Raw genomic sequence first — 26471 nt, 5'->3', positions numbered from 1 at the left:
ATGGGCTGGGGGTGAGTGGATGGGACTGGCCTCTCCCCACCTTCAGCTGTAAATAAGGGAGCCAAATCTGGCAGTGAGCAGGGATGCTGGCCCAGGTGAGGGCCGGGGCAGGGTCACGGACTGACAGGCCAACACTGCGGCCATGCAGCCCCCACCTCAGGCCAGGGACACAGGCCAAGCCAGCTGCAGCCCTTTGGCTGAGCGGCCAGTGGAGGGGCAGCACTGCTGGGGCCGAGGGCTGCTGCACGCTGTCAGCCAGGAACAAATGCATCCAGGGCCCACACTCACCCGAGACGCCAAAGGGCCGTCTGAGGCCCGTGCTCAGTTTCCGCGTGTAGGTCTCCTTCAGGTCCATGCGCCCCACCCGCACAATCTGACACACCAGGAAGAGCCTCTCTCGTTTCAAGTCCTTGCTGCCCAGGTCCTGAGGAGGGGGAGAGAAACTCAGAGAAAGGCCCAGCAGAGCACAAAGGCCTGGCCAGCAGGTCCCACGTCCCACCCCAGGGGGTTCTGATGCCACATGGGGCAGGCTAGTCCTCAGCTTGGGGGCACCATGTCAGCGCTGGTGGGGATGGATGGCACTAGGGGGCTAGCTCAAACAGTGCTAACAATCCCCACCCGGCCTTTCAAAATCTCCCAGAGTGCACTGCTTCTGGGGGCTACTGGGAATTGTGGGATAGGTCCCCAGAGGGCACTAAGCAGGGCTCTAGTGAGTCAGAGGGACACGCTGAGATGTGGTGCTTCAGCCTGTGCACAAGCCATGCAGCGGCCAAAGGGCACCAGGCAGTGGTGACAGAACAGAGCGAGTCCCTCCCAGGACACCTGCCTGGGTGCTGTGCAGAGGGGCGGGGCTGGATGATCAGCTACAGCAGAAGAGCACGGTGGGGCGGGAGCTGGCTTTGTGCTCATGCTGTTTATCAGCTTCATTTACATACAGACTTCCCCTTTCTCTGGCCAGCCGCCTTGGCCCCTTCCTGGGGACAGTCTCGGTGCAGCTTGTGCCGTGCGAATACAGCTCGGGACAGGTCTACACTTAAAACACTTCTGCGGAGCAGCTGCAGCGTTTCAGTGTGGACACTGCCTACACCGAGGGGAGGCGTTCTCCCACTGGCACAGGCAATCCACCCCCCCCGAGAGGTGGTAGCCTTCTGACATCAACCTAGTGTTGTCTGCACTGGGGGTTGGGTCACTTTAACGGAGCCGCTCTGGGGTGTGGATTTTTCACACCCCTGCAAGACGTAGCTACATGGCTGTAAGTGCCTAGTGTAGACCAGGCCTTGGTCAGTAGGAGCCACATGCCCTCTGTTCCCCTGCCTGGGGCCTGCGAGAAATCAAGGCAAGCCCCAGCCGAGGAGATGGGCCCACAGGAAAGCCCGGGGAGAGGGGGGCAGTTGGGGCCCTGGTGTCTGAGTGTCACAGAGGAAATGGGCCACAGAAGGATCTAAAGGAGCAGACGGTGGAACCAGGAGCTAGGGTGAGCACCCACTGCTTATTTTCAGATGGACTGAAATGTATTAAAATTAATCATAGAGACCATTTTAAACATTCAGTTGCCGCGTATGATAATTGCAGGTGTATACTGAAGGGCAGTAGAAATGTAGATGTGAGAGGGAAATACATGGTATGCTGGAGTTTCACTAAAATGTCCCTTAAAACAAAGTGTTACCCCTCATTTGTCATATGGTTTTCCCTTATTTTCATCCAACACAGGTGGTCACCCTAGCAGAGCACTGGGACCAAGGACCAGTCAAGGCGGAGCGGGGGAGAGGGGCTGGGAGCACTGAGTCCAGGGCTGGGAGCCAGGTGGGGGAAGGTCAGGGAGGGGCATGGTGGCCCAGCTGCGGTGGGGGAGGGGCATAGGGCCCAGCTGCAGTGGGGGAGGGGAATAGGGCCCAGCTGCGGTGAGGATGGGGAGGGGCATGATGGCCCAGGTGGAGTGGGGGGGCATGGTGGCCCAGCTGTGGGGGATGGTAGGCATACTGTGAAAAATAAACGATCGCTGTAACTAGACAGACACGTCCATCCGGCATTTTTCCGTCCATCTTGGGACTGCCGGGCTACTGGTCCTGTGGGGCAGGCTCTGTGTCCCCGTCTCTGTGCAGTCCCCTGCATGACAGGGCTCGATCCTGGCTCAGGCGTCTGGGTGCAAGAGGCATGCTGTCAGGCAGGGCAAGAGGGTACCCATGCTCACCGTGAAGATGGCCTTCAGGTTGTTGAGCAACTCGATGTCCTGGGGGACCCCCGTGCTGGCCCAGCGGATCAGATAGTTCTCGCTGCAAAGAGAACCAGACAGCGTCAGGAGACTCGCGGCTGCAGGACACAGCCAGGAGCCCGGTGGGGGAGGGGCATAGGGCCCAGCCAGGGGGGCAGGGAAGCACCCTGTTCTCTGAGGCCAACCAGTGACACTGGGAAGTGGGGACCGGGCAGCAAGCCTGGAGGGGACAGGCCCCATGTCCCATTCCCCACCCCCCAGCCATCCAGTCCCTGCCCTGAGGCCAGATGGGAGCCGGCGCCCCCTGGAGAGGACAGACCCTGTCTCCTGTTCCCCACGCCCCCAGCAACTCCCTCCATCCTGGGGCCGGATCGGAACCATCATCCCCCTCAGAGGAAAGGCCAGTGTCCCATTCCCTCCCCCCACCACCCAGCCAATCCCTCCATCCTGGGGCCGGATTGGAGCCAACACCCCCATTCCTAACCCCTCAGAGCCAGCCCATCTGCAAGCACTGCACGGTCCCATCAGCTCTTCTCACACCTTCCCTGGTTTGCGCATTGCTCTGCTCTCAAGGGACCCATTGTCTCCCTCCCTGCAATCCCGCTTTGCTAGTCCTGAAGCTGCTCCCTGGCTGGCTGGCTGGCTGGCTGGTGCACGCTGTCCTGGACAGAGGTGGGTTACTGTTTTGTAGGGCCCTGGGCCAGAGCAAGTGGGGACCCCCTGTCCCCCCTCCTGTGCTCAAGCCGGGGAAATGGGGTTGGGCACAGGGGCTTGCCCCGCTCCCTGGCAGGAGCGCCGGGAGGGCGGGTGGAGCAGGCCAGGGCGTGGGGGCACCCATTTTTCGGGGGGTCCCCAATTGTCTGGGGCCCCTGGGCATGGGCCTCATTGGCTCAGAGGCTAATCCGCCACTGCCACCTCTTTGTTCAACCTGCAGCCCTGGCTCAGCCTGGCCTTCCCCAAGCACGGCTCCGTCTCTGCCCTCTCTCCTCTGTCTTTCAGCAGCACCCCTGTGACGCAGCAGGGAGCGGGGTGGATTGCCTTGGGAATGTCGTTTAGTTTTACTGACAGGTTTCAGAGTAACAGCCGTGTTAGTCTGTATCCGCAAAAAGAAGAACAGGAGTACTTGTGGCACCTTAGAGACTAACAAATTTATTAGAGCATAAGCTTTCGTGGACTACAGCCCACTTCTTCGGATGCATATGCATAAATTTGTTAGTCTCTAAGGTGCCACAAGTACTCCTGTTCTTCTTTTTAGTTTTACTGGGACTGTCTGCATGGGGGATGGGAGAGCAGGGGCTGACTTTAGCTGAGGGACGGTACCTGAGCCTGTAACCTGAGCCAGGAAGGGGATGCGGAGTCGACACCTTTGCCCGGGAAGCTGGACAAAGAGAGAGAGCCGGCTGGAGGGGTTTTTGGTTTCAGTTTGGGGCTGGCTGGGAAGATGCAGGGAACCCCAAGTCTGGGGTCTAAGGTCCTTGCCCCCCAGAGGGACCTGGTTGTACCTACAAGCCCTGCTTGGGACTGTGTTCCTGTCGTCTAATAAACCTTCTGTGTTACTGGCTGGCTGAGAGTCCCTGTGAATCGCAGGAAGTGGGGGGTGCGGGGCCCTGACTCCCCCACACTCCGTGACACCCCCCTTCTGCCTCCCCAGAATCCAGTCCAGGGGAGACCCACAGCTGCAGGGTGTGACAGGTGGCCGACCCGGGGCTTTTCGCTCTCACTCCTGTCTGAAGGGCATTTTCTCTCTGAGTGAATTCAGGGACCCACTTTCACACAAATCCCTTCCCATCACATGGATCCACAAAGTGCCCCCCAAACACAGGCCTCTGCAGAGCCCGAACTCAGTCTGGCCCGTGGCTCCCCAGCACCCATCTGTCATTTGAGCAACATGTGATTATGAGCTGTGACGGGGACCCACCGCCAGAGGGGGCCGTAAGACGCACTCGGCCAGTGAGCCCAGCACAGCAGAGACCTGGCGCGCAGGACTGCCAGGCCCTGGGGCGAGCGCTGGAGGGTAAAGTGAATCACATTCAGTACAAACGCAGTGGGTTCGGGGGGCAAGGCTAGGGACAGGAGACGCACAGTAACATTAACCGGTCAGTTTTCATCACAGAGGAAGGTTAACAGGTCCCTGTGGGCAGAAACACTCCCGTGGGAAGGCAATTCCCCACGTGTACATCTACCGTCACCCTCGGCAGCTCCCAGAGACCTTGGCTCTCCTGGGCAGCCGACACCAGAATAGCCCACGGGGTGTCAGCACAGCCAGGAGGGAAGTTATTGTGGGGCGTATTTGGAACGGCTGGGGGTTGAGAGCCACGCTGGGCGCCCGCGGGACAAACTAGTCCTGACGGATATGAGAGAGAGGGGCAGGCAGATCTCTCAGCCCAGGAAGGGTGAAGGGCCTGTTCCCTCTGAGCTGAAAACAGGTGACCTCAGGTTAACCAGAGACATGTGAGGCCAGTTCGGGGCTCTAGTGACCTTTAAAAACCATCCTCTGGTGTCAGAGAGAGAGGAAGGGAGAGCCAGAGACAGGCTGCATCAGGAAGGAAGGGCTTCCCCAAGGTGAAGGCTGTCTCCCCTCCCTACAGAGAAAGAAACAGCTACCCAGCCCCCGGGCCCGCTGGGTGCCCCCCGGCTGCCTCAGGTTAGGACAGCAACATATTGAGTCCCATTGGGTCTCATGCCATATGAAGCCTCAGCACGCAGCAGGGGCCAAAAGCCCTGGCCTCAGCGGGGAGTTCCCCGGCCCAGGGCAAGGTCTGTGTGCTCCTGCCAGGCCAACCCTCCCTGAACAGGGGGTACCTCTCCCCCTCAGGGGGACAGGGGCAGTTATCCCCAGTTGGTCGGTCACTGGGGGTGGGGTCAGATATCACTGGTCAGTCAGTGGGGGGGTGTCACTTATCACCGGTCGTTAGGGTTGCCAGGTGTCCGGTTTTCGACCAGAACGCCCATTCGAAAAAGGACCCTGGCGGTTCTGGTCAACACCACTGATCGGGCCGTTAAAAGTCCAGTCGGCAGTGCAGCGGGGCTAAGGCAGGCTTCCTGCCTGCCCTGGCTCCGCGCAGCTCCTGGAAGTGGCCAGCATGTCCCTGCAGCCCCTAGGCAGAGGGGCAATCAGGGAAGCTCCACACACTGTCCCCGTCCCCAGTGCCAGCTCCGCAGCTCCCATTGGCCGGGAACCACATGCTGGCCACTTCCAGGAGCTGCACGGAGTCAGGGCAGGCAGGGAGCCTGCCTTAGCCCCGCTGCACCGCCGACCGGGAGCCGCCTGATGTAAGTGCCGCCTGGCTGGAGCCCACACCCCTATCCCCCTCTCGCACCCCAACCCCCTGCCCCAGGTCGGAACCCTCCCGCACCCTAACTCCCTCCCAGACCACGCACCCCAACCCCCTGCCCCAGGTCGGAACCCTCCTGCACCCTAACTCCCTCCCAGACCACGCACCCCAACCCCCTGCCCCAGCCCTGAGCCCCCTCCTGCACCCCAACCCCCTGCCCCAGGTCGGAACCCTCCTGCACCCTAACTCCCTCCCAGACCCCGCACCCCAACCCCCTGCCCCAGCCCTGAGCCCCCTCCTGCACCCCAACCCCCTGCCCCAGCTCTGAGCCCCCTCCCAGAGCCTGCACCCCGCAGCCCCTCCCACACCCAAACTACATCCCAGAGCCCAGACCTCTCACCCCCGCCCACTCCCCAACCCCCTGCCCCAGCCCTGAGCCCCCTCCTGCACTCTAACTCCCTCCCAGAGCCCACACCCCAACCCCCTGGCCCAGACCTGAGCCCCCTCCCAGAGCCTGCACCCCGCACCCCCTTTTGCACCCAAACTCTCTCCCCGAGCCCTCACCCCCTCCCACAACCTGCCCCAGCCCTGAGCCCCCTCCTGCACCCTGAATGCCTCATTTCTGGCCCCACCCCAGAGCCCACACCCCCAGCCAGAGACCTCACCCCATCCTGCACCCCAACCCCCTGCCCCAGCCCAGTGAAAGTGAGTGAGGGTGGGGGAGAGCAAGTGAGGGCAGGAGGGGGGGATAGAGGGAGTGGGGGCGGGACCTCTGAGAAGGGGCGGGGCATCTGAGAAGGGGCACGGCCTCAGGGAAGGGGCGGGGAACAAGAGTTCAGTTGTGTACTATTAGAAAGTTGGCAACCCTACTGGTCAGTCAATGGAGGGTGGGGTGAGTTATCTCTGGTCAGTGGCGAGAAGGGGAGGGCTGGTTATCACCAGCCGGTCAGTGGGCAGGGGTGGGGGAGAGGAGACAAGTCATCGGCCAGTGAGCGATGTCCCAGGTAAGCCATCTGGGCTCACACGGCTCAGGACAGCGGCTCTGCTGTTGCTCCAGGTCTGGTTTGGAAACTGCTGACTCCATAGTGCCAGGCGCTGGGATCCCTGACCCAGGCTCCCCCGGGCCACTGACCCAGGGGCAGGTCACTTGGCAACTTCCCGCGGGCCAAGGCTCAGGAGTCAGCCAGGTCCCATCAGAGCAGCAGCCCTGGTCCGGGGCTCTTCGGGTGAGGCCCCCAAAGCTGGGTTAAAGCCCCTGTGTCCCTCCCTGGGGGCCGGTACCTGATCATCTTCTGCTGGCCGGGGTCGTAGAGCGCCGTGAAGAGCTGGGCCTCCTCCCCGATGTTGCAGACGAAGTTGCGGACGCAGAGGTAGAGGTTGTGGGAGGGCGAGGCCAGGTGGGCACTGCAGCCCAGCTCGGTGTGCTGGGAGCACTGCGGGGAGACGGGCAGAGGTCAAGGCCAAAAGGACTCCCACCTGCCTGGCCCCTCCCCAGCCTGGCTCCTGCCTGGAGCAGGCCCAGAGTGGTGGGCAGCAGGATAGCCTGAAGCTCAGCGCAGGGGCCTGGGTGGGGCAGGGAGACCCCCAACCTGGCAGGGGGCTGGAACTCCCCTTCTCTGTGTATGGACTCCCGTGGGCAGTGCCTCTCAGCCGGGCAGGGCCAGCACACCTGTTAGCAAGGGGTGGGGCAGAGTCTGGGAGGAGGGATTGGGCGAGGGGGCCAGGGCTGGGCGCTCACCATCTCTTCCTGGATGCGCTCACTGATCATGCTTGTGGCCTGTTTGTGAGCCTGGAAGAGGCTGATGATGCTGGTTCTGTCGGGGTCCAGGATGTTCCCGTTCTTGTCACGCACAACCAGGTCTAGCTCCAGGATCCTGCAGAGCACAGGACGGGGCATGAACACGACTCCAGGCATGGGGCAGGGACCTGGACTCTCCAAGGCCTCTGGCCCAGCCCAGCCACACACAGAGCAGCACCCAGCCACCTTGTTGTGGAGCGAACGCCCAGCCCCTCCGGTCCCTGGCCGCGGATCCAGCCTGCAGGCCCAGCAGGTGCCCACCTTGGGGCAGGAAGGGGCCTCACCCAGGACTGCAGCAAGGGTCATGTCAGGGGTCACCACGGGTGACCCCCAACCCCCTCACTGTTCCTGATCCACGCACTGCAGGGCCCTCCCTGCCCCCTGGGTCCTCGCTCACACTATGCTGCTTGCACACTTGTGTGCCTCGCACACCCAGGCTGTCTCATTGCCCATGCTCTCACTTTCTCCAGTGCACCCACGTCACGTACTAGTGCTCATCCCTGGTCCCTCTCCGGCTCCACCCTGCCCCTGCCTACAGCCCCTCCCCGGCTCCACCCTGCCCCTGCCTACAGCCCCTCTCCAGTCCCAACCCTGCCCCCGCCTACAGCCCCTCTCCAGTCCCAACCCCCTGCCTACAGCCCCTCCCCGGCTCCACCCTGCCCCCGCCTACAGCCCCTCTCCAGTACCAACCCCCCGCCTACAGCCCCTCCCCGGCTCCACCCTGCCCCCGCCTACAGCCCCTCTCCAGTCCCGACCCCCTGCCTACAGCCCCTCTCCGGCCCATGCCCCTGCCTTGGCCCCCCCATCACAGCCCCACCCTTCCCTGCCCCCTGCCTGCTCTCACTTGTTCCCGTAGTCGATCTTGCTGGTCACCTCCTTCTTGAGCTCCAGGAGCTCATCCTTGGGGAGTGTCCCAGAGAGCAGCTGCGAGCGCCTCTCCATCAGCTCACACATCATCCTCCTGACCTGCCCGTATCGCTCCTTCTGCCCCATCTGCAGGGCAACAAGGGGGCAAGAGTCATGCCCGATCCCAGAGAGCTGACCACCCGCAGCCCTCGCAGTGGAGAGCCCCAATCCACGTGGCCCCTCTTCCCTGACCCCTGCTGACCCCATCCCAGAAAGGCCAACCCCCCGCAGTTCCCACAGCCCCCATCCCTGACCCCTCACAGCCCCCATCCCAAAGAGCCCCCCCCCGCGGTTCCCACAGCCCCCATCCCTGACCCCACACAGCCCCTGCAGCCCCCATCCCAAAGAGCCCCCCCGCAGTTCCCACAGCCCCCATTCCTGACCCCACACAGCCCCTGCAGCCCCCATCCCAAAGAGCCCCCTCACGGTTCCCACAGCCCCCATCCCTGACCCCACACAGCCCCTGCAGCCCGCATCCCAAAGAGCCCCCCCACGGTTCCCACAGCCCCCATCCCTGACCCCACACAGCCCCTGCAGCCCCCATCCCAAAGAGCCCCCCCGCGGTTCCCACAGCCCCCATCCCTGACCCCACACAGCCCCTGCAACCCCCATCCCAAAGAGCCCCCCCGTGGTTCCCACAGCCCCCATTCCTGACCCCATCGCAGCCCCTGGAGACCCCATCCCAAAGAGCCCCCCTGCGGTTCCCACAGCCCCCATTCCTGACCCCATCGCAGCTCCCATCCCAAAGAGCCCCCGCCCCATGGTTCCCACAGCCCGCATCTCTGACTCTTCACAGCACTCAGCCTGGGACCCACCCCCCATGGTTCCCAGAGCCCCCATCCCAAAGGCTGGCGCTTGCCCTGTGCATCCCCCACCCCGTCCCTCCCCTTCCTGTGCCGAGGGCTGGTGGCCCATCCCAAGGGGGTGGGCCAGTCCCTGGGGCTTCCCTACTGCTGGGCCCCAGGCTCACCACGTAGAGCTGCTTCCAGATGGTGGCCCATTCCCGCAGCGTGGTGGTGATCTCCTGCACCATCGGCATCTCCGCCGGCACAATGTTCTCCTCCGCCCTGGCCAGAGAGCTGGTGAGGCCGAGCCCTGCACGTGGCGAGGAGGCTCAGCCCCATCCCCGCCCCCCACGTGGGGGTCCCTGAGCTTAGCAGCCCCAGTTCCCGCCTGCGCCCGAGTCCTGCCACAGCCTGCGGCAGCGCCAGCCTTCAGCCTCAGGGAGCCCCACAGAGACCCTGCATCGCTCTCCCTGGGCCCAGCTGCCCCCTGAGGGGGCTGCCCACCCCGGCCAGGGACCCACTGGCAGCTAGAGCCCCGGCCTGGCCAGGTGAGAAGGGGAGCGAATCCCGGAGCTGCAGGCTGGTTACGGCAAGCAGCCCATGGACCAGGCTGGGGCAGGGGATGGGGTTAGGAGAGCTTAGAACCAGGCCAGGCACAGACCTGGGGCGCTGGGCTGCTTGCCCCACCTCGCGCCAGGGGAGGGGCCCGGCCAAGTGTTGGGACTGGGAGGGCAAGACGTTTGGCCAAACACAGGGACGGGTGGGGGGAGGCATAAGGGCCCAGCTGAGCACTGGGATGGGAGGAGGGAGAGGACCTGGCCAAGCTCTGGGACCAGGGTCGGGGGGCAGGGCCCAGCCGAGCACTGGGATGGGAGGAGGGAGAGGACCCGGCTAAGCTCTGGGGACCGGGGTGGGGGGGCAGGGCCCAGCTAAGCACTGGGACCGGGGTGGGGGGGCAGGACCCAGCTAAGCACTGGGACAGGGCGGGGGGGTGGGCCCAGTGAGGTGCAGGTCAGGGAGGACCCAGCCCCCTGACCAGTAAAACATTTGCTGAGTCAGCCCAGAGCCCCTCCCTGCCCCCCCGGTACCTACCCCTTCTGCTCCACATGGGCGCCCTTCAGGTGGATCAGTGTGACAGGGAATATGCCCTGGGGAGAGGAGAAGTCGTCAGCACAGCGACCCTGATCTGGGGGGCAGAGCCAGAGGGAGGGGTGTCGGCCCTCATGGGGCAGGAACCCCCCGACCCAGTCGGATGTGGGTCAACCCAGGGCCAGGTCCTTGATGGGGCCAGAGCAGGCATTGGGGGAGGCTCGGAGCCCCCAAACCAGGTTAAAGTCACTCCCCGCAAGGCCCGGCCATTTCCTGCAGGGGACGCCACGCGGAGAGAGCATGAGCTCGGCCTCAGGCCACGCACCGTGTCCCCAGCGCCCCACAGCAGCTCTGGGGCCCGGCCCTGGGACAACGGAGAGGACGAGCACCCCGGCCCCTCCGCACCGCGAGGAGCAGCAGACTTACCCAGGTGGCTCTGTTCCTGAGCGAGTACCCTCTGTACCAGCCTGCAAGCGAACAACAGCCAGTGAGACACCCAAGGGCCTCTGAAAGGAGAGCACTTCCCGCTGTGGGGGGCAGGGCAGGAGTGATGGCTATGGGGGGGCGCTCCCGGCTACCCCAGTCCTGGTCTCTCCCCGAAGGGGGCGCTGTGGGGGGCGGGGCAGGAGTGATGGGTATGGGGGGGGCGCTCCCGGCTACCCCAGCCCCGGTCTCTCCCCGCAGGGGGCGCTGTGGGGGGCGGGGCAGGAGTGCTGGGTATGGGGGGGTGCTCCCGGCTGCTGCAGCCCGGCCTCTCCCCGCAGGGGGTGCTGTGGGGGGCGGGGCAGGAGTGATGGGTATGGGGGGGTGCTCCCGGTGACTCCAGCCCCGGTCTCCCCGCAGGGGGCGCTATGGGGGGGCAGGGCAGGAGTGCTGGGTATGGGGGGGTGCTCCCGGCTACCCCAGTCCCGGTCTCTCCCCGCAGGGGGCGCTGTGGGGGGCGGGGCAGGAGTGATGGGTATGGGGGGGCGCTCCCGGCTACCTCAGTCCCGGTCTCTCCCAGCAGGGGGCGCTGTGGGGGGCAGGGCAGGAGTGCTGGGTATGGGGGGGTGCTCCCGGCTACCCCAGCCCCGGTCTCTCCCCGCAGGGGGAGCTGTGGGGGGCGGGGCAGGAGTGCTGGGTATGGGGGGGTGCTCCCGGTGACTCCAGCCCCGGTCTCCCCGCAGGGGGCGCTATGGGGGGGCAGGGCAGGAGTGATGGGTTTGGGGGGTGCTCCCGGCTACCCCAGTCCTGGTCTCTCCCAGCAGGAGCGCTATGGGGGGCGGGGCAGGATCCCTGGCTGTGGGGGAGCTCCCGGTGACTCCAGCCCCGGTCTCTCCCCGCAGGGGGCGCTGTGGGGGGCGGGGCAGGATCCCTGGCTGTGGGGGGAGCTCCTGGCTACTCCAGCCCAGGCTCTCCCAGCAGGAGCGGTGGCTACGGGGACTGTAGTGGGGGGACTGGCTGCTGAGGGGAGGTATTGCTGGGGGCTGGCTGCTATTGTTGTGTATTGTTGTGTCTCAAAGCACCTTGGAGCCAAACCCAGAACAGAGACAGGCCCTGCCCAAGGAGCTGACAACCTGTGTACAACAAGAGACGAGCAGAGACAGACCTCCAGGGGAGCCCAAGAGAACAACCAGACCATGGCCAGCGTGACAGTCAGTGGTCTCAGCACACCAGCCCCTGAATCTCTCTCAGGTATTTTTGTCAGCATGGCGGCAAAGCAGAGTGCTCAGGGAGTTTGAAGCCGGACAATGAGTTAGTTTTTCAGAGGTTTATGGGGCGCTCCTCCCCAGCATGGGGGCAAGGGAGAAGGCACCAAGGAGCTTGTTTGAACCTAGACCAAGTGAGTGCTGGAGGCTGGTGTCACGGGCTGATGGGAGGTGAGCACAGACAGGCAGCATGGGGATCGGTCATGCCATGAATGAGAAGACAAATATAGTGCCCATATTTTAAAAAGTATAGAAAGAGAACCCGGGGAACTACAGACCAGTCAGCCTCACTTTCCCAGTGAGCCAGCGGAGGGTGCTGTGGGCACAGTGCTGCTTACAAACAGTTTGTAAGCAGCACTGTGCCCACAGCACCCTCCGCTGGCTCCCCCTTCTCCACTGGATCCAACATGAGCTGCTTGGGGGACTGCCTGGACTTCAGAAAAGCAGACTTGGACTCCCTCAGGGAACTGATGGGCAGGATCCCCTGGGAGAATAACATGAAGGGCAAAGGAGTCCAGGAGAGCTGGCTGTATTTTAAAGAAGCCTTACTGAGGTTGCAGGAACAAACCATCCCAAAGAGCAGAAAGAATAGCAAATATGGCAGGCGACCAGCTTGGCTTAACAGTGAAATCTTTGGTGAGCTTAAACTCAAAAAGGAAGCTTACAAGAAGTGGAAACTTGGTCAGATGACGAGGAAGGAGTATAAAAATAGTGCTCGAGCATGCAGGGGTGTAATCAGAAAGGCCAAGGCATGATTGGAGTTGCAGCTTGCAAGGGATGTGAACGGTAACAAGAAGGGTTTCTACAGGTATGTTAGCAACAAGAAGAAGGTCAAGGAAAGTGTGGGCCCCCACCACCGTACAAATAAGCGATGGCCACATTAACACCACCCTATACCGAAAACCCACCGACCGCTACGCCTACCTTCATGCCTCCAGCTTCCACCCCGGTCACACCACACGATCCATCGTCTACAGCCAAGCACTGAGGTACAACCGCATCTGCTCCAACCCCTCAGACAGAGACCAACACCTACAAGATCTTCACCAAGCATTCTCAAAACTACGATACCCACACAAGGAAATAAAGAAACAAATCAACAGAGCCAGACGTGTACCCAGAAGCCTCCTGCTACAAGACAGGCCCAAAAGAGAAACCAACAGAACTCCACTGGCCATCACCTACAGTCCTCAGCTTAAACCTCTCCAACGCATCATCAGTGATCTACAACCCATCCTGGACAATGATCCCTCACTTTCACAGACCTTGGGAGGCAGGCCAGTCCTCGCCCACAGACAACCTGCCAACCTTAAACATATTCTCACCAGCAACCACGCACCGCACCATAACAACTCTAACTCAGGAACCAACCCATGCAACAAACCTCGATGCCAACTCTGCCCACATATCTACACCAGCAACACCATCACTGGACCTAACCAGATCAGCTACAACATCACCGGCTCATTCGCCTGCACGTCCACCAATGTTATATATGCCATCATGTGCCAGCAATGCCCCTCTGCTATGTACATTGGCCAAACTGGACAGTCACTACGCAAGAGGATAAATGGACACAAGTCAGATATCAGGAATGGCAATATACAAAAACCTGTAGGAGAACACTTCAACCTCCCTGGCCACACAATAGCAGATGTAAAGGTAGCCATCTTACAGCAAAAAAACTTCAGGACCAGACTCCAAAGAGAAACTGCTGAGCTCCAGTTCATTTGCAAATTTGACACCATCAGATCAGGATTAAACAAAGACTGTGAATGGCTATCCAACTACAGAAGCAGTTTCTCCTCCCTTGGTGTTCACACCTCAACTGCTAGCAGAGCACCTCACCCTCCCTGATTGAACTAACCTCGTTATCTCCATACTGATTTATACGTGCCTCTGGAGATTTCCATTACTTGCATCTGAAGAAGTGAGGTTCTTACCCACGAAAGCTTATGCTCCCAATACTTCTGTTAGTCTCAAAGGTGCCACAGGACCCTCTGTTGCTTTTTACAGATTCAGACTAACATGGCTACCCCTCTGATATCCCCTCTATTCGACACTGGTGAGGCCACATCTGGAGTAATGTGTCCAGTTTTGGTCTACCCAGTACAGAAGGGATGTGGAAAAATTGGAGAGAGTACAACAGAGGGCAACGAAAATGATTAAGGGGCTGGGGCACATGACTTACGAGGAGAGGCTGAGGGAACTGGGGTTATTTAGTCTGCAGAAGAGGAGAGTGAGGGGGGATTTAATATCAGCTTTCAACTACCTGAAGGGGGGGTTCCAAAGAGGATGGATCTAGACTGTTCTCAGTGGTGGCAGATGACAGAACAAGGAGTAATGGTCTCAAGTTGCAGTGAGGGAGGTCCAGGTTGGATATTAGGAAAAACTTTTTCACTAGGAGGGTGGTGAAGCACTGGAATGGGTTACCTAGGGAGGTGGTGGAATCTCCTTCCTTTGAGGTTTTTAAGGTCAGGCTTGACAAAGCCCTGGCTGGGATGATTTAGATGGGGATTGATCCTGCTTTGAGCAGGGGGTTGGACTAGATGACCTCCTGAGGTCCCTTCCAACCCTACTCGGGCTAGGAGCTGCATGGTTCTGAGCGGGGCGGGACGGACAGTCAGTAACTGATCAGAGCCTGGGGGACAGTGGGAGCTGTGGGGAGGGATACGAACGGCCCTGTCTCACAGACGCTCTGCAGAAAGAACCAGCCAGATTTACACACAGCTGCATGTGAGGACCTGGCGAGAGGCCGGGGTGAAGACAATGCCCCAGTTACAGGCCTGAGTGACAGAACAGGATGGTGGCGTTGTCCAAGCGGGGAGGGCTTGGGGGAAGACTAGGAGCTGGAGCTGGCAGCTAGATAGACAGTCCCAAGGAGGCGTCAGAGGGAAAGGCCCAGATTGTCGTTTGGCCTGAAGGAGACGGTCTGGAGCAGAGGGAGATCAGTGGGTTGGGCATGGAGAGGGTGGCTGACTCTGTGGTTGAGAACGGCGTTACCCAGAGCCCAGGTACAGAGGGAGAAGAGAAGGGGACCCCACACGGAAAGCGGGAGGGGGACGAGGACATCCACTGAAGGGAGCTGAGAGAGGAGGAGGACCAGGAGAGGGCAGCATCCCAAAAGCCGAGGGAGGACATGATTTCAAGAAGAGTGTGGCTGATGGTTTCACAGGCGGTGAAATGTCCAAGAGGATTCTCCTGGGGTCTGTGGAGCCGGTTCCCCCACTTGCAGTGCCCGGCCCCACTTACCCTCCGAGGCCTGTAGGATGTGCACAGTATCCCCGATCTGCAGCGGCAGGTGATGCTCGTTCGTGCCCGAAAAGTTCCACAAAGCTGCAAAACAACAGCCAGGGGAGTTAGGGGGGTGATGAGAAGGGGCAGCTCTGGACCCCAGCCCCCTGAAGGCGGCTCTGCCCTCTCACTGCCTCACCCAGCCCAGCTCATCCGTCTCTGGGGCTAGGGAAAACCTGGCACGCTCGGCCTCTCAGTGCCTTGCGGACAACTTGTCTCAGCTGTTCCCCAGCACCGGGTGGGGCCGCCCTTTGCTCCTGGTGTTCCCCCATTGTCACAACCACCGCTACTGGTGTGCCAGGCTGACCCAGCCCCCGTCACTCCCAACATGCCCCCTTCATCTCTGCTCTGGCACAGAGCTGTCTGTAACCCCGCCCCGCGCCAGGCCCCATGCTGCCACCATCTCCCAGCCTGTACTCAGTGGGCAGGGCAGGGCAGTCCCGGGGGAAGTGACTGGCTGGGGCAGGGGGGCAGGAGAGACCCCTCTATGACACTGCACAGAGGAGAGCCCTGGGGGGTCCTGCCCACTCTCAGCCCCAGCGTGGCCAGTCTCAGGGCTCCCAAGGGGTCTGAGTTCAGCAGCCCCAGGATGGAGGGTGCTGATGGAGCTGGAGGCAGGTTGGATCCGGGTGCTGCCGCGAGGCTGCGGGAAGATCTGCAGGGTGCTGCCAGCCAGGGACACGGGCGTGAGCAGCGCGGGCAGGATCCAGGTTCCTGGGGGGTGGGGATTTCACGGTGCCCAGGGCCAGGGCTGTCAAGCAGCCGGAGGGATGCTCCCGCCCATGGCACTCCTTCCCACACGCCCACAGCCCAGCCTGGCTCTGCCCAGCCCCTGAGCTGCAGCTCTGCGTGCCGGGCACTAGCGGACCGGGGGTTGCTCTGCAGGCAGCGGGGCGCCTCCTCCCCCTGTTCTCCCGCTGGCCCAGCTGGGGGCACCCTCTATTGGCAGCAGGGTCCCACCCCCAGCTGCCACCCACCTCCATCCCAGGACCCCTGCAGCCTTCAGCAGCCAACAGCGCAGGCCCCCGGCAGCTGCACACCCGCCCTATGCTTGGGGAGGGTGTAGTGACAAACCGTTAAATACGCACAATTCTAAACATGCAAATTAGCTCATTAAGTGATTTGCATAAAAGGTCACACAAAGAGCTGCTCAAAACTTCAACTTCCAGGTTCAAGGTCTCAGGCCTTAGCTCCAACGTGCGCCCTGGGCCCAGCATGTCTGGAAGAGCCCAGGGAGGAGGCTGCCAGGGCCCTCTGGGACCCGCCAGCACCAGGGTAAAGCTGTGGGTGTGGGGGGGGCCGGGGCCAGGCTGGGAATGAGCTCCAGGAACTAGGGGCCAGCCGAGCCCGCCCCGCCTGCTGCCCCCAGCAGAGATCTCTGACATCAACACAGGCCTGCATGGGTATTGCTGTAAAAACTCCTCTCAAAACAAGACACTGGCGGCTGCAGCTGCTGCTCTGAGGGGAGCCGGGCGGGGGAGACGCCCTGGGGATGAGACGCCCTGTGGGATCCTACGCAGAAAGAACAGATAACTCAGCAGGGGCACCCCAAGGGGCGAGGGCCTGCCCACTGCTATGCACAGCCCCACGGCCCTGTCCCCAGACCCCTTGCTGTCTCCAATGCCTATTTCCCCAGCCCGTGCAGAGACAGGGCCAGGGTCAGCCCCCAGTCGGGGGCTCTTTCCAAATCTGGCCCCACTCACGGGTGTTGAGCCCTGGGCAGGCTCCTCAGCGACTCCCTGGATCAGCCCAGAACTAAACCTGGAGCTCCCGAGTCCAGGCCAGCCCCTCGCCATGGGCTGTAGGTGACCAGACAGCAAATGTGAAAAATCGGGATGGGGAGTGGGGGGTAATAGGAGCCTATCTAAGAAAAAGACCCAAATAGCGGGACTGTCCCTATAAAACCGGGACGTCTGGTCACCCCAGCTGTCCTGCCTCCCAGCCGGGTGAGCGGGGTCCTGAGCCCAGCACGAGGCACCTGGGACTCGGAGTCTGGCTCAGGCTCTGGGACCCTGCGTGAGTGCAGCAGGCAGGGGTCAAGCCGGGGCGCCACAGGGACCGTTCAGCCACGGAAACAGTTCCACTCACGCCTCTGCTGAGAGGCAGCTACTGAGAAAAGCAGGAACAGAAAATACCACAGAGGAAAGTGACAGCAGGAGCCTGCAACACGAGGCTTCCTGCCACAGACTGGGCTCGGCGGGAGGAAGGTCTGTGCAGAGAGCGCAGGAGCCCCCGGCTCTATTCCTGGCTCCGGTCCCTCCCCCACTTACAGCGCAGGAGCCCCCAGCTCTATTCCTGGCTCCGGTCCCTCCCCCCCTTACAGCGCAGGAGCCCCCGGCTCTATTCCTGGCTCCGGCGCCTCCCCCACTTACAGCGCAGAAGCCCCCGGCTCTATTCCTGGCTCCGGTCCCTCCCCCCCTTACAGCGCAGGAGCCCCCGGCTCTATTCCTGGCTCCAGCCCCTCCCCCCGGTTACAGCGCAGGAGCCCCCGGCTCTATTCCTGGTTCCGGCCCCTCCTCCCGGTTACAGCGCGGGAGCCCCCGGCTCTATTCCTGGCTCCGGTCCCTCCCCCCCTTACAGCGCAGGAGCCCCCGGCTCTATTCCTGGCTCCGGCGCCTCCCCCACTTACAGCGCAGGAGCCCCCGGCTCTATTCCTGGCTCCGGTCCCTCCCCCCCTTACAGCGCAGGAGCCCCCGGCTCTATTCCTGGCTCCAGCCCCTCCCCCCGGTTACAGCGCAGGAGCCCCCGGCTCTATTCCTGGCTCCGGCCCCTCCCCCCCGGTTACAGCGCGGGAGCCCCCGGCTCTATTCCTGGCTCCGGCCCCTCCCCCCGGTTACAGCGCGGGAGCCCCCGGCTCTATTCCTGGCTCCTGCCCCTCCCCCCGGTTACAGCGCGGGAGCCCCCGGCTCTATTCCTGGTTCCGGCCCCTCCCCCGGTTACAGCACAGGAGCCCCCGGCGCTATTCCTCGCTCCGGCCCCTTCCCCCGGTTACAGCGCGGGAGTCCCCGGCTCTATTCCTGGCTCCGGCCCCTCCCCCCAGTTACAGCACAGGAGCCCCCAGCTGTATTCCTGGCTCCAGCCCCTCCCCCCGGTTACAGCGCGGGAGCCCCCGGCTCTATTCCTGGCTCCGGCCCCTACCCCCAGTTACAGCGCAGGAGCCCCCGGCTCTATTCCTGGCTCCGGTCCCTCCCCCCCTTACAGCGCAGGAGCCCCCGGCTCTATTCCTGGCTCCGGCCCCTCCCCCCCGGTTACAGCGTGGGAGCCCCCGGCTCTATTCCTGGCTCCGGTCCCTCCCCCCACTTACAGCGCAGGAGCCCCCAGCTCTATTCCTGGCTCCGGTCCCTCCCCCCCTTACAGCGCGGGAGCCCCCGGCTCTATTCCTGGCTCCGGCCCCTCCCCCCGGTTACAGCGCAGGAGCCCCCAGCTCTATTCCTGGCTCCGGTCCCTCCCCCACTTACAGCGCGGGAGCCCCCGGCTCTATTCCTGGCTCCGGCCCCTCCCCCCAGTTACAGCGCGGGAGCCCCCAGCTCTGTTCCTGGCTCCGGCCCCTCCCCCCCTTACAGCGCAGGAGCCCCCAGCTCTATTCCTCGCTCCGGTCCCTCCCCCCGGTTACAGCGCGGGAGCCCCCGGCTCTATTCCTGGCTCCGGCCCCTCCTCCCCCTTACAGTGCGAGAGCCCCTGGCTCTATTCCTGGCTCCGGCCCCTCCTCCCCCTTACAGCGCAGGAGCCCCCGGCTCTATTCCTGGAGAGTGCAAGGGGGTCTCGGGGGCTGCGGGGAGGCTGCAGGGGGTCTCGGGGGCTGTGCGGTGGGTGCAGGGGGGTTTCGGGGGCTGCGCGGAGGGTGCAGGGGGTCTCGGGGGCCGCGCGGAGGGTGCAGCGGGGTTTCGGGGGCTGCACGGAGGCTGCAGGGGGTCTCGGGGGCCGCATGGAGGGTGCAGGGGGGTCTCGGGGGCAGCGCAGAGGGTGCAGGGGGCTTTTAGGGGCTGCACGGAGGCTGCAGGGGGTCTCGGGGGCTGCGCGGAGGGTGCAAGGGGGCCTCGGGGGGCAGCGCGGAGGCTGCAGGGGGTCTCGGGGGCTGCGCGGAGGCTGCAGGGGGTCTCGGGGGCCGCGCGGAGGGTGCAAGGGGGTCTCGGGGGCCGCGCGGAGGCTGCAGGGGGTCTCGGGGGCTGTGCGGAGGGTGCAGGGGGTCTCAGGGGCTGCGCAGAGGGTGCAAGGGGGTCTCGGGGGCTGCGGGGAGGCTGCAGGGGGTCTCGGGGGCTGTGCGGTGGGTGCAGGGGGGTTTCGGAGGGTGCAGGGGGTCTCGGGGGCCGCGCGGAGGGTGCAGCGGGGTTTCGGGGGCTGCACGGAGGCTGCAGGGGGTCTCGGGAGCTGTGCGGAGGGTGCAGGGGGGTTTCAGGGGCTGCACGGAGGGTGCAGGAGGTCTCGGGGGCTGCGCGGAGGGTGCAGGGGGTCTCGGGGGCTCCGCGGAGGGTGCAAGGGGGTCTCGGGGGCCGCGCGGAGGCTGCAGGGGGTCTCGGGGGCTCCGCGGAGGGTGCAGGGGGTCTCGGGGGCCGCGCAGAGGGTGCAGGGGTTTGCTGCACTGGCTCTGGGCCTGGAGGGAAGGGCAGGTGAGGAGCCGGTGAGGAGCAGACACCGACCCAGCCAGCAGCACTTGTGAATGGGGAGCAGCCGCTCACCCCCAGGGCACCCGCGGGCGCTGCACACGCAGTTCGGCAGTGCATGACCTCCCACCATCTCTGCCCCTCCAGGGACACTGCAGTCGTAGGCTGGGCAGAGCCAGCGGGAAGGGGAAGAGGTGCAAGCAGCCATCTTTAGCAGGAGACACCGCCTTGGTGCAGGCGCTGCCTCGGGGCGGAGGGCACGGGGGGGCAGCGGTGCTGCCCGGTGCATTGCGGGCTGGCAGCAGCAGTGGCAGGCCCTGGCTCGCCGTGCGCCATGCATGACCCGCCTGAGGCAGGGGCTGAGCCCAGGGTCCCTGCTGGGGGCGTGGCCCCATAGGGTGACCAGATGTTCCGATTTTAAAGGGACAGTCCCGATTTTGGGGTCTTTTTCTTACATAGGCTCCTATTACCCCCCACCCCGTCCCGATTTTTCACACTTGCTGTCTGGTCACTCTAGGCGTGGAGGGGAAAGGCCGGAGCGTGGAGAGCGGGGCCGTGGGTAGAACTCACCCTCGCACGCCATTCCCGGGCCACAGGGAGCAGCGCAATTGTGTAGTGTGAGCGGGGCCAGCCCAGGCCGCGCCCGGCGGGAGAACATCTCCTAGCAAAGCAGCCAGTCTGGTAGAAAACCTGTCAGGGACGGAGAATCCACCTCGGCCCTGGGGCCATCGCCCCAGTTCTCAATTCCCCTCAGGGGTCAACAGTTACCCCTGGTTGCCAGGCAGCTTTTCAACGGCCAGCGTGGGGGGCTGGAGCCAAGGCCTGTCCCCAGCTCACAGTCCCAGGGACAAGTGCGCCCAATGGGGGCCTGTAGCACTCCCAGCCCCCAGCCCCAGAGCCCTTGAGCGGGCACCTCCCAGGGGCAAATGAACACGGCCCTGGGGAGCGGGAGACGCAAGGACACCCCACCCACCACCACTCAGTCCCCCAGCCCTGACACCGCTCTGCCCCCCAGTCCCCAGTCACCACCTAGACCAGACACCACTCAGCCCCCCAGCCCTGACACCGCTCTGCCCCCCAGTCCCCAGTCACCACCTAGACCAGACACCGCTCAGCCCCTGCTCCCCAGCCCAGACACCACTCAGCCCCTGCCCCCCAGCCGTGACACCGCTCTGCCCCCCCAGACACCGCTCAGCCCCCCAGCCCTGACACCGCTCTGCCCCCCAGTCCCCAGTCACCACCTAGACCAGACACCGCTCAGCCCCCCCAGCCCTGACACCACTCAGCCCCTGCCCCCCAGCCGTGACATCGCTCTGCCCCCCAGACACCGCTCAGCCCCCCCAGACACCGCTCAGCCCCCCCAGTCCTGACACCGCTCTGCCCCCCAGTCCTCAGTCATCATCTAGACCAGACACCACTCAGCCCCCCAACCCAGACACCGCTCAGCCCCCCCAGACACCGCTCTGCCCCCCTAGTCCCCAGCCACCACCTAGACCAGACACCGCTCTGCCCCCCCAGCCCAGACACCGCTCAGCCCCGGTCCCCCAGCCGTGACACTGCTCTGCCCCACCCAGACACCGCTCAGACCCTGCCCCCCCAGCCCAGACCCACTCAGCCTGATGCTGCCCCCCAACACTGCTCAGCCCCCCCAGCCCTGACACCGCTCAGCCCCCCCCCAGATCAGCCATCAGCCAGCCCCCCGAGCCCCACCCAACGCCGGTACCTGGGCCCAGGGGCTGAGCTCTCTGAACGTGGGCCCTGTGCCCGGCTCGCAGGGCCTGCAGTCCAGACCTGCCCAGACAGGGCTCATAGCAATAAAATCTGCAGCCCCACCCTGCAGCTGGGCATCCCTGCCCCGCTCAGCTCTGACAGGCTCTGTGGTGGCCCAGTGGGCCGGTCACCCCCACCCAAGGTGGCCCAGGCGGCAGCCCAGGGAGCACCACTCACCAACTCCATACTTCTCCTTCTTGGTGGGCAGCCAGGGGGCCATTGCAGCCAGCCCAGCCCAGCCCAGCCCAGCGATGCGACCGTCCCCGCGCGGTGTGGCAGCCAGTTCCTCCCGCTGAGCTGCCAGGGTCACGTGCGTCTCACCGGCTTGTGCAAACCTTCCTGGGCCACTTCCTCTAAGCAAAGCTGGGCTCTGCACAGAGCCTGCAACCGGCCCCTTCTCCCCAGCCAGATCCGAGTGCGCCCGATGCAGAGACCCAAGGGCTGCGGGACACCAGCGAGAGACGCCCCCAGCCCCAAGTGCCAACGGAGCAGCCTGCTCCTGCATCGAGTGCAACAGGGCACCTAGGGGCTCACACTGGGGCCTTTCCCTGCTAGGCCAACAGAGCCAGCCCGGCACAGGGAGTGGGAGCCCCACGGAGCCAGCCCGGCACAGGGAGTGGGAGCCCCACGGAGCCAGCCCAGCACGGGGAGCGGGAGCTGGGCTCTGGTCCCGGGGCCCCACGGAGCCAGCCCGGCACGGGGAGCGGGAGCTGGGCTCTGGTCCCGGGGCCCCACGGAGCCAGCCCGGCACAGGGAGTGGGAGCCCCACGGAGCCAGCCCAGCACGGGGAGCGGGAGCTGGGCTCTGGTCCCGGGGCCCCACGGAGCCAGCCCGGCACGGGGAGCGGGAGCCCCACGGAGCCAGCCCAGCACGGGGAGCGGGAGCTGGGCTCTGGTCCCGGGGCCCCACGGAGCCAGCCCGGCACGGGGAGCGGGAGCTGGGCTCTGGTCCCGGGGCCCCACGGAGCCAGCCCGGCACGGGCTGTTGAAGTTCCCTGTGCTCCCTGGAGCGTCGCTCGCTCTGGGGCTGATGCATGAGGATGCCCCCAGTGATTTCAGGCCCGACAGAGTTTGCGGCGCCGGCGCTGGCATGGCTGCTCCTCTGCGGCTGGGGGGAGCTGAGCCAGGCCCTGGGCCGTCCGCAGGCCCCTCAGCCCCTGCTGCCCTGCACACCCGTCCCACAGCTCCGCCTGCTCCTCTCACAGCCAGCCAGGCAGAGGGGCCTGTTTGGAGAGCGGCATGGGGGGAGGGTTTCCTGGTGCTGGCAAGGGGTCCCTTGTGCTCAGAGCCTCCCGATGCCAACAGGCCTCGGGCAGCAGTGCTGGATGGGCAGTGCAGCAGCTCCCATGCAGGGGCTCATGCTCTGCCGTATGGGGCTGGGCACGCTCGCCGCCTGGTCCCAGCAGGGCTCTGACCCCTGGTGCCTGAGGGTCCCTCCCCATGGGCACCTGGAAAGGGGTCCTGCCTCCGTCTGATGCTGTTACTAGCCATTGCCATTCTACCCAGTGGGTTCCTCCTCAATCCCACAATGCCCTGGGCCACCCCTCAGCAGCTGGTGGGAGATCCGGTATGGGAGGAGTGGAATGGGTCACAAGGGGAATGGAACTGTGTGATTCTGAAACCCCCATTCCCTGCCCTGCTCAACCAGCCAGGGGCTGGCACCCCCTGAGGAGGAAAGGGCCCAGGGCCCATTCCCACCCCCTGGGCCAGCCAATCCCCTGCCCTCTGGCCTAGGGTAATAGGAATCACTTGTGAGCTTAAGTCATTGTAGGGATTGTTCTGTGAGCGCCTGTGCACAAGGGTAAGTGGGGGGTGCTGTATTAATGCAGAGGAATAAAGGGGCCCATAGTGTCAAAGGTGTTCACATGGCCCCGGCACTGTCCAGCATTAAACAACGTTAAACAAGGTTTGGGGTTCAGGCTACACCGGCTTCAGCCTGCTTAGTCCATGGCAAACACGCCATTAAACAGCCTTTTAACCTTTAATGAAAGATACACAAAAGAAGCAAAAATAATCAAAGTTTTTGAAATATAAAGTCTCGAGTAAGACTTTCATTTTAATGTCAGCAGGGTCAGCATGAGCTTCCCCTGACGTCTAGTGATGGGCTGGGGAAGAGGACGTCAGGAGCCAACACACCCGCTCTGCCTAGGTGCACAGTCTGATGGGGCCGCTTTGCCAAATGGTGGGGTTGGGTTGCACGTCACTTTGTTATCGGGGACAGGGCACTAAAGGATCGTTATCCTTGTTGTGTGACTCAGGGGCAGCGGCACTGTACTTGGCAGGCCCTGATTGAGGGGTTCCCCTCAGCTGAACAGTGCCTGCTAAGCAGGGGCAGGGGTGCCAAAGCCCAGCAGAGATGACAGAGGGGAGGATTAGGTGTTTCTCTCTAGTGGTGCGGGGCCGGGACACCACATGAGTCTCCCTCTCCCCACTGTGTGATCACAGAGCTGACTAAGGCTATATCGACACTAGCACTTGTGTTGGTATAACTTATGTTGCTCGGGGTGTGAAAAACACACCCTTCAGTGACCTACGTTTCACCGACAGAAGCACCGTGTGGACAGCACGACGTCGGCAGGAGACACTCTCCCACTGACAAAGCTACCGCCGCTCGCTGGGGAGGGGTTAATGATGCTGACGGGAGAGCTCCCACCTGCCAGCGTAGAGCAGTACAGGGGAGACCTTACAGCAGGGTTGCTGTAAACTCGCGAGTGTAGCCAGCGCTTAAGCCTCAGTTGAAAGTCTTGTGTTGTGGCTGACGAGAGATGAAATCAGTGATAACAAGGCCAAAGCATGAGGCACGTGATGAGACAGTGTCTCTGGGGGCAGGGCGTGCCCAGCTGGCACTAGCAGGGAGGCTCCCCCATTGACAGCTGAGATCGTCTTAAGTGCTGGGACCCCAGAGACTCCAATGGCTGCAGTGGTGGAGTGAGTGGCGGTGGAGTGGCCGACAGCAGAGCAGAGCAAGTGACGGCGGAGCGAGCCGAGGTGCCTCCCGGGGTGGGAGGTGAACTCACGTGACTGCTCCTCTGAACTCGGGGTCCTCACTGACAAAGGACAGTAACTGGGACTGGGGTGCGGTGGAGGAAGAGGGGAGTGGCACATTGCAGGAACTTCTGTTTGTTGGACTTTCTCACCGCAAGGTGAGAACCTGAGGCAAGGGACACTGCCCACCGTGCTCTGGGGTGGGTGTTTTGCTCATGGTCACATGCTTCTGAATCCTGCTTGCGGCATTTTCCCAAATGAAGGCTGGGTTACTTTCCAGTTTGATTAAAAGTTTCTTTTCTACACACACTGATTAAAGGCGCCCAGGGATGGTGTGTAGTTGTCCCAAGTCACTGGGTGGGGGTGTAACCCACACACCTCCTGGGCGTGGTCTTCTGTCCCATCTAGTGGCATCCAGACCACTTAGCAAGAGAGAGTTAAAAGAGTCTGATCTACGGCCTTAGCTAACAGCCAGTTGGTTTTTAGCTCATGCAGTAGAGGCTCATGCACTAAGCTCCCGAAGTCCCTGGTTCGATTCATCCTGCCGATGACTGGGGTCTGTCGGTGTTACAGGGGCTCGAGCCGGTTCTGTGCTCTATTATTAAAAGAGAACCCCTAGATATTAAACCCAGCCCTGGTAGCTGCTGAGTCCACCTGGCCGAAGGGTGACATTAACTACAGCTTTCAGAGTAGCAGCCGTGTTAGTCTGTATCCGCAAAAAGAAGAACAGGAGTACTTGTGGCACCTTAGAGACTAACAAATTTATTAGAGCATAAGCTTTCGTGGACTACAGCCCACTTCTTCGGATGCATGTAGAATGGAACATATATTGAGGAGATATATATACACACATACAGAGAGCATAAACAGGTGGGAGTTGTCTTACCAACTCTGAGAGGCCAATTAATTAAGAGAAAAAAAATCCTGAAAGATGATCCTTTACTCTCACAGATCTTGGGAGACAGACCTGTCCTCGCTTACAGACAACCCCCCAACCTAAAGCAAATACTCACCAGCAACCACACATCACTGAACAAAACCACTAACCCAGGAACCTATCCTTGTAACAAACCCCGATGCCAACTCTGTCCACATATCTATTCAAGTGACATCATCATAGGACCTAATCACATCAGCCATACCATCAGGGGCTCGTTCACCTGCACATCTACCAATGTGATATATGCCATCATGTGCCAGCAATGCCCCTCTGCCATGTACATTGGCCAAACCGGACAGTCTCTACGCAAAAGAATTAATGGACACAAATCTGACATCAGGAATCAAAATACTCAAAAACCGGTGGGAGAACACTTTAACCTGTCTGGTCATTCAGTGACAGACCTGCGGGTGGCTATATTACAACAGAAAAACTTCAAAAACAGACTCCAACGAGAGACTGCTGAGCTAGAATTGATATGCAAACTAGACACAATCAACTCCGGTTTGAATAAGGACTGGGAATGGCTGAGCCATTACAAACATTGATTCTATCTCCCCTTGTAAGTATGCTCACACTTCTTATCAAACTGTCTGTACTGGGCTAGCTTGATTATCACTTCAAAAGTTTTTTTTTTTTTTTTACTCTTAATTAATTGGCCTCTCAGAATTGGTAAGACAACTCCCACCTGTTTATGCTCTCTGTATGTGTGTATATATATATCTCCTCAATATATGTTCCATTCTATATGCATCCGAAGAAGTGGGCTGTAGCCCGTGAAAGCTTATGCTCTAATAAATTTGTTAGTCTCTAAGGTGCCACAAGTACTCCTGTTCTTCTATTAACTACAGCCTTATTCCCCTCCCTTTCGCTGGGGCCTGTAGAAAGGAAACCCCCTTGTCTGACAGTCTGTTAGCGGGTAGCCAAGATGGTCCCAGCTGTCTCTTTGGGGAACAGAGCCAAGGCTGGGGAGCTGGCAGGGAGCTGTAGATGTTGAGGCTGCCGTCCGACCCCGTTTCCTAGAAGACAAAACAAGACAAACGCACGCAGCACGGGGGAGACAAGAACATCTAAGAGCGAAAAGGCAGCGTCTGTCTCTGGCATCGATTTGGTCCCCCTGTTGCTGGGA

General features: G+C 62.2%; 1 protein-coding gene across 1 annotated transcript in view; it reads right to left on the bottom strand.

Moving 5' to 3' along the window:
* LOC135984063 (dedicator of cytokinesis protein 2-like) overlaps positions 1 to 21698 on the bottom strand; it is a 202590-nt gene extending 180892 nt beyond the window's left edge. Inside the window, exons 1-10 of the mRNA XM_065598501.1 lie at positions 21596 to 21698; positions 15006 to 15089; positions 10492 to 10532; positions 10069 to 10124; positions 9162 to 9258; positions 8130 to 8278; positions 7226 to 7361; positions 6769 to 6920; positions 2192 to 2273; positions 289 to 424 (exon numbers count right to left, since the gene is read on the bottom strand). Coding sequence (XP_065454573.1) covers positions 289 to 424; positions 2192 to 2273; positions 6769 to 6920; positions 7226 to 7361; positions 8130 to 8278; positions 9162 to 9258; positions 10069 to 10124; positions 10492 to 10532; positions 15006 to 15089; positions 21596 to 21638 — 976 coding nt within the window. The 5' untranslated portion in view covers positions 21639 to 21698. The remainder of the gene's footprint in view (positions 1 to 288; positions 425 to 2191; positions 2274 to 6768; positions 6921 to 7225; positions 7362 to 8129; positions 8279 to 9161; positions 9259 to 10068; positions 10125 to 10491; positions 10533 to 15005; positions 15090 to 21595) is intronic.
* Between the last annotated feature and the right edge of the window lie 4773 nt (positions 21699 to 26471).

Source organism: Chrysemys picta, chromosome 5 (assembly GCF_011386835.1).
Source record: "Chrysemys picta bellii isolate R12L10 chromosome 5, ASM1138683v2, whole genome shotgun sequence".
Lineage (NCBI taxonomy): Eukaryota > Metazoa > Chordata > Testudines > Emydidae > Chrysemys > Chrysemys picta.
This window is presented reverse-complemented; position numbering and strand designations above follow the sequence as displayed.